General features: G+C 42.4%; 1 protein-coding gene across 5 annotated transcripts in view; it reads right to left on the bottom strand.

Moving 5' to 3' along the window:
* The window catches only part of MICAL3 (microtubule associated monooxygenase, calponin and LIM domain containing 3), a 166,249-nt gene that overhangs the window by 105,532 nt on the left and 47,539 nt on the right, over nt 1-13,178 (bottom strand). For all 5 annotated transcript variants that reach the window (XM_075440824.1, XM_075440799.1, XM_075440806.1 and 2 more), the window contains exon 2: nt 5,764-6,139. In XM_075440824.1, coding sequence (XP_075296939.1) covers nt 5,764-6,027 — 264 coding nt within the window. In that variant the 5' untranslated portion in view covers nt 6,028-6,139. The remainder of the gene's footprint in view (nt 1-5,763; nt 6,140-13,178) is intronic.

Raw genomic sequence — 13,178 nt, 5'->3', positions numbered from 1 at the left:
ACTGCTGGCTCATGGTTAACCTGTCGTCCACCAGCACAGCCAGCTCCCTCTCCGCAGAGCTGCTCTCCAGCAGGTCTGCCCCAAGCCTGTACTGGTGCATGGGGTTGCTCCTCCCCAGGTGCAGGACCCTGCATTTGCCCTTGTTGAACCTCATCAGGTTCCTCTCTGCCCAACTCTCCAGCCTGTCCAGGTCTTGCTGAATGGCAGCACAGCCTGCCGGTGTATCCACTACTCCTCCCAGTTCTGTGTCACCAGCAAACTTGCTGAGGGTACACTCTAACTCTTCATCCAGGTCATTGATGAAGAAGTTAAACAAGACTGGGCCCAGTACTGACCCCAGGGGGACACCACCAGTTACAGGCCTCCAACTTAGACCCTTTGCTGCTGATGACAACCCTCTGAGTTCTGCCATTCAGCCCATTCTCAATCCATCTCACTGTCCACTTGTCTAGCCCACACTTCCTGAGCTTCCCTATGAGGATGTTATGGGAGACCGTGCCAAAAGCCTTGCTGAAGTCAAGGTAGACAACATCCACTGCTCTTCCCTCATCTACCCAGCTGGTTATGCCACCACAGAAGGCTATCAGATTGGTCAAGCCTGAATGATGAATAGTACAAGCTACAGCAGTGATGACATAACAACCGACATGCAAATTCAAAGTAAGACTACTGTATAAAATAAGAAGTCACATAAATCTGAGGGCAGAGATCCAAGTCTAGAGGAAAGTGATGGAAAGAATAACAGCACTGCTTCATTAGTAGCTTCAGAAATATGGGAGAAAAGGCAAGCCCAACCACTGAGCTATTAAATTCCAAAACAGATTTGTATATTGAACAAGTGTCCAACTTGTCATTTGTTAGAAGGGATAATCAATTAGGATCCAATACATTCTTTCAACTTAATATTGTTTTCTTTGTAAGTATAACTCTCAAACACCACTTAGTCTTTCTGTTTTTAAACTTATAAGAAAATTAGCTGAGTGTCTCATATTTATTCAGGTAATTCACCTGACGACTACAATCTTCAAAGACACTGGATTCAATAAGCAACAAGACCACACTGAGTTGGGTGACATTCTTTGATAACTTTCCTCATATAAAACAGTTGTGATGGAGTACACAACAGCAAAGGAACTGTACTAAAATCAGACTATTAAAACTCAAGTCTATGTAATCAAACCAAAAATTAATTGCCTGTAGTTTTGTCCTAGAAATGTAAAAACATTTTTTTCTCTACAATGTTCACCCCTGCCCCCAAACAAGGATGTGGTTAACAACATCTAGGTTATGTTTAAGACTGTAGATGGTCTGAATGCAAAATATATGATACTCAGTGAAGTAATCCATGGCCAACGTTCTCATTTTTCTTTTACCATCACAAAAATACTAAATTATGTTTTTATAAAACACAGTGAGTTTTAAGCACAATTAAACAGAAAAGATTCTGCTCCTTTTTCCACCTCTAATGCTTCTTTCAGTTTCAGATCTCTCATAGAAACCTACCTTCTGGTTCTCCCACAGGCAGCAGTACCCACATGAGATGCCAAGTACAGCCAAGTAAATAAAGGCAGCTACTGCTGTTCCTTGTTCCCTTTCCCCTCAATGACTCCGTGCAACTGCTGCATCTCCATGCACTGAAGCTGTCTCACCCCTCAGAAACACTTCTTGCTCAAGATCTTTCAGACAGATTATATTAAGTTTTCAGTAACAACACCATGGTGATGGAACATTAACTGCAAACTAAAACCCTGTATTCTCTGTATAACCAATGAAGAGAGAGCACCATTTGTAAATATTTACATCTGAACAACACGTCACTTCCAAGTCTTGCTTTTGCGAACACTGATTATCTGGATTCTGTCTAACCTGGACGCTGGCCAGGTGATGCACTAACTGCCAAACTACTGCCCAACTCCAGTTGCAGCACCTCACCCCTGACTGATTTTTAAGCGGGCAAGTAAAAGCTACGCTACAGAGGATGAGAACTTCAGAACCAGTATATGTTTAAGAGTGTAGAAATTGAGCCTGCTAAAGAAATGACTGACTTCTGTTCTGGTAACATGGCTAAGACCCTAATCTTTATTTTAAATTATATCATCTCCGCATGCACACTTAACTTTCTGTATTTCTTAATCAGTGGTTTACAAACTACATTAAACGTTAGGAATATAAAGCTAAGTGAGATAGGAAACATGAAATCACTATGATTCAGTTTTCAAAAGGCCTCTACTTTGAATAGTTATGATTATCTCTTAGGAATTACACATAAACTTTTAATGGCTGATACTATTAGGATAGGAAACAAGTAATTAACAGAAACATATATGAAAATACAAAAATAATACATATATTTATCATTTCTTTACATTAAAAATTTCAACAAATTTTATACATAAAGCCATACGAAAATCATTTACTATCACAGGTATATATCCTTTAAGACATACCAACAACAAAAAAAAACCCAACAAAAAACCCACACAAAATCACCTCTAAATTTCACTTCCTCTCAGCTATTGATGTCACTACTCAAAATGGTGTGAATCCCAAATCCACAGTCCTATATGTTTCTGGGTTCAAGCAGAGGGGGTGCCACCTTCAATTTATTCGCCATCCACCCTTTTTATTTGTGTTTCTATACAGCATCTCACCAACACGTCTCACGAAACGTTCCTTACTGTCCACTGTTCCTTAGAAACAGTGGCAAATAACTCTCCACTCCCTTTCCTCTTTCCTTTTACTCTCTCTCTTCTCCTTGTCACCCACATGGGAGACCAGCTATGGAATCGGCCCTCCCTTTCATCTAGTAGAGACCAGTTCTGCATGATCGCTGACATGTGATCTGCACACATGACTGGCACAGGTTGCCCAGAGAAGCTGCAGCTGCCCCCTCCCTGGCAGTGTTCAAGGCCAGGTTGGATGGAGCTCTGAGCAACCTGGTCTGGTGGAAGGTGTCCCTGCAGGGGCGCTGGAACTAGATGGTCTTTAAGGTCCCTTCCAACTCTTACTATTCTATGATTCTATGTGCACTGCAATCATTTGTCCCTCCCATCCCTCTGGCCCTTCACACCAACACTAGCAACTTCTGAGGTTTCTCTCACACCATTAAATGAGGGAGAGTCACGCACGACCCCGTGAGTCTCTATCTCACCACCATCTCATCTCCAAGATCACCACATACCACTTTTACAATCACTTTCTTGATCCTGTTCCTCCAATTCCACCCTACACTCTCTCTAGCTTGGCTTTGGTGCGCGAAATGCGATAAACTCTTGGATCACACCAAATCTCCAGCGAACTCTTTAGTCAGACATCACTCCCCTTTTACATACTTTTCCCCTTTTACATACTTTTCAACTGCACTTGAAGGGATGTTTTATAGACAGTTGGCTACACGCATTTCTTGACAGCGTGTCCTTTTCTGATTTCTTCTAAGACTCAGTACTCATCTATGTCTCCAGCTATTCTTTCAGAGCACTATCTGCAGGACTTCCCTCATTTCTCTCAGTCCTCTCTCCGCCAACTTCCCACAGGGCTTCACCCGTCATCTCTTCACCATCTTCTTCTACAGTTTGTCTTTGCATCATCTCATTCACAGGCACTGGCTCAATCCGCTTGCCAGTGCTGTAGATTCACAGAACTTTTCCAACTCGGAGTTCACTAGGTTTTGTCCAAGCTAAAATCTCTACCTTTCTGACATCTCCTCATGGCTGCCTAGTTGTTAGTTCGAGCCCATAATAAAACAGAGCTTGTGACATCCTTCTAAACTCACCTCACCACTTCCCTTCCTGGTAAGTGTCACAATCCATTTTCTGAATGCCTTTCACAGCTGGATGTCAACCTCCACTCATATCTAGTTTTCTGTACATCCTCATAATCAAGACTATCAAAGTCATACACTTATTCTTCAATTAAATCTCTTCTTTCGTGTTGCATCTCTATTACCAATGCAATCTCTTCTTCATTGTTAATAAATGCAGTCTTGCCCACTAAGATATATTCAGAGGCTAGATGCAAAAATCACTCTTTTGGTCTATTACTTCAAATAAGTTTAAATACCTCTACATTCTTCCATAGCTTGTTCAATCTCTTTCTCATTGAAATTTAAGCCACCTATCCTCATTTCACAGCTTTCAAAACCCTATTTCAGTTCTATCCATCAGGTTTCATTCAAAATAGGACCAATTCCTGAATCCAATGAATGCAATGTGCAGTTTTTCAGAAAAACAATTTTGAATTATTCCCCATGATGTCCATGGAGCTTAGAAGGTTTATTCCTAAATATACACAAAAATCACTACATTTATCTTCCTGTAAGTCCTTCTTTTCTTATGCTGCCTGAAAACTACAAACCTTAACAGTGCTTGGACTTTTGGAGTGTTGCAGCTAGTGCCCACCATGATGACCAACACTGTCCAATTGTTTTACTGTTTTCCAAGTTACTCTATATGCACCTGCTATCTATAATCTGATGTATCAATTGTAAACTTTTCGAGGAAAGCATTATGTTCACAAGACCTAGGAAAACTGGACCTTCGTCCACTAGTAATTTTTCCAAACGTTATTGTAGTAACTAATTACAAATACCTCCATCCATATGAAAGTGCACATTGCAAAGTGAAACAGAATGAACAATCAAGAAATTAACATAACTTCCTAATATCTACTTGGGGTTTAAACTTCAGACCACAGATCTGAAATGACTGACATATCCTAAACAGGACATATTTACCCCCTCAGTTCTCTACTGAGGAATTAAGTCACTAATTCCTCCTGTTAAGGTATTCCCTTCTCCCAAAAGGTGAATATTCAAGAGAAGCAGCAGCACCTATTGTCCTCAGTGAAGGAGGACAGAATCTGGTTCTAAATTAGTCATATTCCGCACTATCTTCCTTTTTCAAAAAAGGAAGGGTGTATATGACTATTTGCAAAAATAACCTATTCCATTCATATTTTGTTGAATTATATAAAGAACTGCTTTCAGTAACAACAAAACAAATAAATAAGCTCATACTGTACAGTCCAACAAGGGTGCAGCACATAAATACACTTCACAATAATTCAGGTTAAAAAAAATTGGGGGGGTGGTGTAAAAGCAGGAATTCCTGCAGTAAATAACACACATACCAACCTTTTAAAAGGAATTGGTATGAGTTTTCACAGCATTTTTTTTTTTCTCTCTGAACCTGGAATACAAGTGATTGTTTTCTAAATAACAGCAAACAGAGTATTTTGTCAAATTGGCAAGAAAGTTCACTTTTCTTGAGACTGATGAGAATTTCCCAATAAAAACTGGAAATTTCCAAACATACATATTTTTTTATCTAGACTCCAACAGCAAATTTTATGTCCCCGTTATTGTCTAGTAAAAAAAAAAATCCTATCAAGATTAAAGGTTTACCAATTAAGATTTTCTAACCCATCTATAGTATTGCTGCCACAAAAATGTAAACCAGAAACTTGCAGGCAGCTTCTCCTGAATAAATTACAAACATTCTGATCGTTCCCAAGGATTTCCACTTAGCTTCCCTTATTCAGGCAGACAGTCAAATTTGGTAGTAGCAAATGCAATTTTTGACTGAGAATCCAACGCTAACAAATTGTGACTACATCATAAATAATATGTGTGAGAACATTCCTAAGTCTTCCCTGGGCTTATACTAACACCAGGCAAACATCTACCTACATAAAGACATTTTTATTGTGTCTTCCAGAGACACACTGGGTAATAGTTACCTTGACCACCGTGAATAAATCTCTTACCTTTGTGTTGGCGCATGCTTTCCCCTTCTTATAGTCCTTATGGCTGCCCCTTTTATCCAGTTTGGCCCACAAGGCTTTGGCTTTCCAATAATTTAGCTTGGACTTCAGTTTGTGATAGAAAGAACGATAGTCCTTGGGCTTTAGTTCTAGGTAGTCACAGAGCTCTTGGAAAGCCTTGAGAGTCCCCTTGCAGGTTGAAGCCTGGACAAATCTGTCAAACAGAATGTGAGCCTGGTTCACCTTCTCATTCTTACTTTCCTCCATGCTTCACACTTCACAGCTGCCCTGAGGGGCAGCTGTTCTCTTCCAGTCTGCCAGATTTCCCGACGTTGTTCTGCTCAGCCACTTTCACCTCTGGCTTACAAGCATTGTTAACCTATAAAATAAAAAGAAGAAAATGTAACGGAGCTTGCTTTTTTTTTTTCTCTTCCCAAAATTTTGTGTAAGCCTGCTGAACTGAGGGCCCAGATTCTCAGTAACTAACAAAGCATCAGTCCTGAAGAAGTCAGCTGATCAATACCCCGAGGAGTCCTGCCCAAGCTGACTGAAGCAGAGCCTTCCAAAGCTCACTGAGCCTCATTGCACGCACTGGGACATCTCGCCTCTGTTATATCATCAAATACTTCACCTGCGCCATTCCCTAGAAAGCTCTATCAGAACTCATTTCACAGCAGTCACTGTGATAACCAGATCACTGTGGCAACACCACAGCAATGGTTACATGCTGGTTTTAAAAACACTACTACCACAAAGTACTTCAGGAGGAAAGAGGATAGCATAGCACAAGCTGGGATCTCTGTCACGAGTTCTTGCAAACACTGCTTTTGTACAGTGACATAACAAACCCAGTGATGGCCACTGCAATCCTAGAAAGAAGTTAAACCTGCTAATAGCAATCAAGTGCTTATGAAAAGATGTCAAGAGTGAAAAAAAATGCTTGTCTGTGTTGCATCATGCAGTATAAACATTTGCCTTACCTAGAGTCTATGCATATATTCTTGTCAGTAAGTAAGCTGCATAAGAGTGAAATGTGGCTGATGCATGACCCTTGTGAGATTCTCACAGTAGTTCCTCTATTCTGTGGTTTTCAATTTCTTTTGATATGCAGGTCCCTATAAAATTTTAAGGTGGTAGCTGGGGTCCTCAGCAGATTAAATATGCTAACAAGAGCAAGGGGTCCTCAGCAGATTAAATATGCTAACAAGAGCAAGTGCTCTTAGTTGCTTTTCTAGGATCCCTCAGAAGCTGCCTGCAGACCCACAGAATTACTTGTTTGGATCACAAACAGCAGATTTTGTTTAAAGAACACGTATTTTCTCTCCTTCTCTTTCTTTTATATAGAATAAATCTTTTTCTTCCTTTTACATGTAATACTAAGTACATACACATAATAGGTTGCTCTCTCAGAAAGCACAGTTCTATTTGTCTTCAGATAGGCAGGCAGCATGGGAACACATGCGCGAACTATGGAAGTGAAAGCATTTCTGAGGTGCTTTTTGTCCTTTGTTTTTCTGCAAAGCATATTAAGGTAAAAAAGGAAATATGTGGACTCGGATAAAACCTTTTAGATTCTCACCAGCTCTTTTCCTGCTTCCAGCAGACAGGAAGCCAAGTCAAACATTACAGCTCATGTCTCTTCCCCTCCCGTATGACAGCTCTGCAGCAGTTTATTTGGGCACTCCTGTACTTCACCCTAACATGGTGTTTATTGCTTATGTTTATAAATACCAAAGGAGACCTATAAACCTTTACATACAGCCACAAACTGTTATTAAAACTTCCCACAGAAGCCACAACACAACAATGGGTTATAACGGAGAATGCGATTCCGACTTCATTAGGACAACTGCCTTAGAGGACTCGGTACACATGAAGTTGTTTTTCTAACTGGCTGATAGTGATGCCACGTCCATATCAGTACTGCTCACTAAGCAGGATGGAACTAACTGCTTCTCTTATTTTTAATCTTAACTTCACTGTTGTGAAGCTGGAAATGCGCTCCAGGCTTGCACCTCAGGATAACCACTGCATTACTGCAGCAGTCTAAGACACTGTGCTTTAAGCCTGTGTCTCCTCTTCTGTTCTCACGAAGAATGCTATAAAGGGCTCCAACAAATCACCTGTTACGCTGAAGGAGTAATTTCAGTGCATCTGTGTAATACAGATACAACAAAATACATACGGTCTAAAGCCACATGTCTCATTAATTAGCACAACGTTGCAAGTTGAATACTGTTTTGTATTATGTTTCCCCCACCTCTTGCACCCCGCTCTACCACCCACTCCCTCGCTTCACACCAGCGCTTCAGGTGACTGACACTTCCTAAGAAAGAGCATTCAGTGGAGTGGCATTTGAAGTCTGTTAATCCACAGTCCATTACTGATATATCCAGATGCAAGGACACCATGGGTTTCATTACGTACTCTTGCTTCTGTTGTACTCATTCACCAGAGGAGTGAAGCAGCACTGATTCTGCACCGCTCAGAGAGATGCCAAAGCTAAAATCCAACCTGCTTTCATTCTAGGAACCTACTGCTTTGTGTTCAAGGTTTGCCAAGCCAGGAGAGAAACCTGCAAAAACAGGTCATTTTACGCAGCGCAACCCGAGCGGCACATTAGTATAGCAGTTCTGCCGACAGCCAATTTCATGCAGGCTGTGAAGTCAGTTATGCCCACAGGTCAAATACGGAGGCTTTCGTCACTCCCCGGCAATTAGTCACTCCCCAGAATTCTGCATTCTTGATGTAACCACCCAAAGCCCTTGGAACCCACAAGCAACACATCAGAGATCATGGAAATTACAGGAGGCAAAGCAAGGGCAGGCAAGAATTATTTGCCATGTTTCCAGGGTATTTGTATGCCTTGTTGGCTATTCTGCAAGTCTGCAGTATCCTGCATGTTTTGTCTCGAGGCAGCTGATCGCTGACTCAGAAGCTCTGTAAATTCCTTGGCTGGAGTGCTGGGAGAGAAAGACAAAGCCCGTGAAAAAACGCATGCAAGAACAGTGTTCGTGTTGCTATTTACAATAATAGCATGAGGTTGTTACTGACTCATGACTGCAAGTACGCTCCGGATCTCCAGTGCTTGCCCAGGACAAAAGAAACCAATGAAATACAGAGACACAGGCAATGAATAATTCCAAGTGGTGGTTCCTTCCCACAGTCACCACGGATGCAGGAATACGAATATTTTACCAAATGCATATGAGAAAAAGCCCAGTGCCCTACTTCTGTCAGATGCAAGAGACAGGAAGAAATTTTGCAAATGGCACACGTAATGAATGTGGTTTTACAAATTCACATTCCTGCAGAAAGTGTTGCAAATGCAGGGCTCCTACATTCCACACCAATACACCCCCAATTAGAGGAATCACCTTTCCTACATTTTCCATCCTGATTTTGTTAAAAGCACTCATTCGACTAACGACTTGAGCCCGGAAAAATAAAATATTATGGGAATGTATTTTCCATCATTCTTCCCATTTTTTTTTCTGGCGGAAACTACTGACTTAATTCCATCTAAATTCCCAGCTTGTTCTGTCTAGCTTAAAACAGCATTTTGAGTGAACAAAACATCTGCCAAAGTAACTGCCCGGCTCCACTGCAGAGTCCTGACTTTCTCTGAACACAATGTAAATACTTTCTTATATTTTGGTTACTTCAAACCCAGGCAAACACCACGGATGCACCCTTGACAGACAAATCTCTGAGAAGTCAGAGATCAACAAACTGCGGTACTATATGGAATCCGAAAGCAAGCTGGTCCATCAAACATAAAACTATTGATAGCTGCAATAGCCACAATTTTCATTTATTTCATCCTTTCCCTAAATTTCCAGCTCCCCAATAACATTCCCTATCCCCTCGTCTCCCTTTCATGGCCCCTCAGCTTCTGCCTAAGCGAGACTCAGTAACACTCTCTGGAAACTCTGAGATTACTGCAGTACCTAGGCAGCCAGTACACACTTGCAACTTGGCTAGCGAAAGCCTAAGCACAGATTATTGTTAAGCTTATGCTGCTGACAGTGGGGACACCTATTTTTGTCTCTCTTCTCCACCCAGCCTCCAGTTTTCTTGTAGGAAATCAATCACCTTTGAGATTTTTATTCCCTGTAAAATCTGGATGAAACTGTTCAAAAGTTATTAAGGATGAACTGAAAAGCAGATGGACAAAGGGCTCAATCCCATAAACCTCCCATCTTTAGGAAACCACACTAAAGAAGGTCTTTATTCCAACAAATGAAAAAGCTCCGATTTCCTTTCCAGGATTGGATTTATTTTACTTTTAGCTAAAACTAAAGAAATAAACTTTGCTACAATACGTTCACGACTTTCCAAGTGATCACGGGTATCAAAAAGCACATGATTCGGGCAGTGGTAGGACTGTGGAGCAGATGGCAAAAAGAGGACAATTTTGACAAGAAAAGCTAAAGCCAGAACCGGCAATTATTTTAGCTTCATATTATGCAGACAAGGAATGGGAAAGCAGGAGGACAAAGGCGTGGTTGCCATTGTTTGCAGCTTCCCTTTTATACCAGATGGAAAAAAGGAATGTCAGCACAGCACTGTCCACAGTATGTTTTAAGATGGTATTTAGATCTGTTCTCGTTCATAAAATTCAACACTCATGCAAATATGTTGGCAAAAAGATGTGTTTTAATACACTTAGCAAACCTGATTTGTTGGGCTTCCGCCTACCATATGGGAGTGCACCTTGGGTCTCCACGTCTTTCCTATCTAACCCCCTCAAGCTAGGAGCAAAGTGTGAGAAAGAGATCAAATACAAACTTGGTTGCAAATACAAGAACCCATTCTTAAGGGGATCAAACCACATATACAAACAGTTCACAGAATTCTCACACCAAGAAAAACTCAAGCCAGTAATGACCTAGAAGCAATGCAAATTATATCCAAGAACATGGAAACATACAAATACAGAAGTAGCTACAGATAATATTTTGGTTCCCAAATTCATATCAAGGTACTGAATAAAAATGCGTACATTGTTCACTACTAACCATTTCTTAAGCGCCATAACAGGAGTACTGAAAACATTAGACCTACAAAACACAACCTTTTATCTATGTGAATTCAACAAACATACTATCTGCTGCTCTGTCATACACAGCTCTTTGATCACAGCAGAGTCCCTGCATTGAACGAACACCGACATCAAGAAACAGGCCAAGGAACAGATCATCTCTCTTCTTTGGAACAAAAAAAGAATTTAGTGTCATAGAACGGTTTGGGTTGGCAGGGACCTTTAAAGCCCATCTAGTCCAACCCCCCTGCAGTGAGCAAGGACATCTACCACTAGATCAGGTTGCTCAGAGCCCCGTCCAGCTTGGCCTTGAATGTTTCCAGGCATGGGGCATCTACCACCCCTCTGGGCAACCTGTGCCAGTGTTTCACCATCCTCACTGTGAAAAATTTCTTCCTTATATCCAGCCTAAATCTCCCCTGTTTTAGTTTAAAGAGAATACCCCTTGTCCAATTGCAACAGGCCCTGCTAAACTGTTTGTCCCCATCTTTCTTGTAAGCCTCCTTTAAGTACTTAAGGGCTTCAATAAGGTCTCCCCAGAGCCTTCTCTTCTCCAGGCTGAACAGCCCCAACTCTCTCAGCCTGTCCTCACAGGAGAGGTGCTCCAGCCCTCTGATCATCTTTGTGGCCCTCCTCTGGACCCGCTCCAACAGGTCCACATCCTTCTTGTGCTGGGGGCCCCAGAGCTGGACGCAGGACTCCAGGTGGGGTCTCAGGACAGCGGAGCAGAGGGACAGAATCCCATCCCTCAACCTGCTGGCCACAATTCTCTTGGTGCAGCCCAGGATATGGTTGGCTTTCTGGGCTGAGAGCGCATGTTGTCCTCAAATGTCCAGCTTTTCATCCCCCAGTACCCCCAAGTCCTTCTCGGCAGGCCCACTCTCAATCCCTTCACCCCCCAGCCTGTATTGACATCAGGGCTTGCCCAGACCCAGGTGCAGGACCCTGCACTTGGCCTTGTTGAACCTCATGAGGTTCACGTGGGCCCACTTGTCAAGCTTGTCCAGATCCCTCTGACTGGTGTCCTGTTCCTGAGGCATCTTGACCACACCACTCAGCTTGGCGTCATCTGCAGACTTGCTGAGGGTGCACTCCATCCCACTGTCTATGTCATTGATGAAGATATCAAACAGCACTGCTCCCAGTATGGACCCCTGTGGGACATCACTTGTCAGTAGTCTCCATCTGGACATGGAGCTGTTGACCACTACCCTCTGGATGCAACCATCCCACCAATTCCTCATCCACCGAACAGTCCACCCATCAAATCCATATCTCTCCAATTTAGAGAGAAGGCTGTTGTGGGGGACCGTGTCAAAGGCCTGACAGAAATCCAGATAGATGACATCCGCAGCTCTTCCCTTGTCCACTGATGCAGTCACTCCATTATAGAAGGCCACTAGGTTGGTCAGGCAGGACTTGCCCTTGGTGAAGCCATGCTGGCTTCTTGAATCACCTCCCTGCCCTCCGTGTGCCTTAGCATATCTTCTAGGAGGATCTGTTCCATGATCTTCCCAGGCACAGAGGTGAGGCTGACAGGTCGGTAGTTCATGGGGCTGTCCTTTCTACCCTTTCTAAAAATGGGTGCAATGTTTCCCTTCTTCCAGTCACCAGGCACTTCACCTGACTGCCATGACAAATTATACCGAGGAAGAGGTAGCTGCCCCACTTATAAGATGATCAAGGAATAGCAGGCCATCTGGATAGCTGTTATATTGTTAGACAAGCTTCAACAAAAACTACTAGCTTAAACGCCTGACACAATCATGTACTAGGGAGATCCCTCATAGCACAGATCTTCACATTGAGCGACCAGTAACCAATACAGTGATCCCTCCTCACCTACCACCAACTCACCAGCTGTGTTTGGGAAGCTGGGGACTTTCTTTACATCTTGGAACTGTCACCGTGCTGTAAAGAACCACACAGTACTCTACATGCACAGCAAAAGAAAATTTATTTCTCAAAGAAGCAAATGTGCTTTTAGTTCAATGGTAGAATGTACTGCATCCCACTAGAATCAAAACTCCCACAACAAATTTATTGGAGTGGGGCCATTAATGCAGGAAGTCATATGAGCAACACTTCCCTTTACAGGCCTCCCAAAACCCAATGATATATGACAGCAAAGGCTCCATTTGTTATCCGGGTGGTGAAGTTCATGCATCTCACAAATCCTCCTGAGAAAACCAAAGTCCTCAAAACACAAATCCAGCTGTTTCAATACAAGGAGCCCTCAGACTACAAGCATGTCCCATAAAGACCATAGCCCACACCTGTAGGCAGTCAGACCATGGGTATTTTCTCATTAGCCACAAATAACCCACTTCTAAGGTAAGCATACAATCGCTTCACACTAGGCAAAGGTGACTTC

The sequence above is a fragment of the Opisthocomus hoazin genome, chromosome 1, assembly GCF_030867145.1.
Source record: "Opisthocomus hoazin isolate bOpiHoa1 chromosome 1, bOpiHoa1.hap1, whole genome shotgun sequence".
Lineage (NCBI taxonomy): Eukaryota > Metazoa > Chordata > Aves > Opisthocomiformes > Opisthocomidae > Opisthocomus > Opisthocomus hoazin.
Note: the sequence above shows the minus strand (reverse complement) of the source record. Positions and strands in the feature narration are given on the sequence as shown.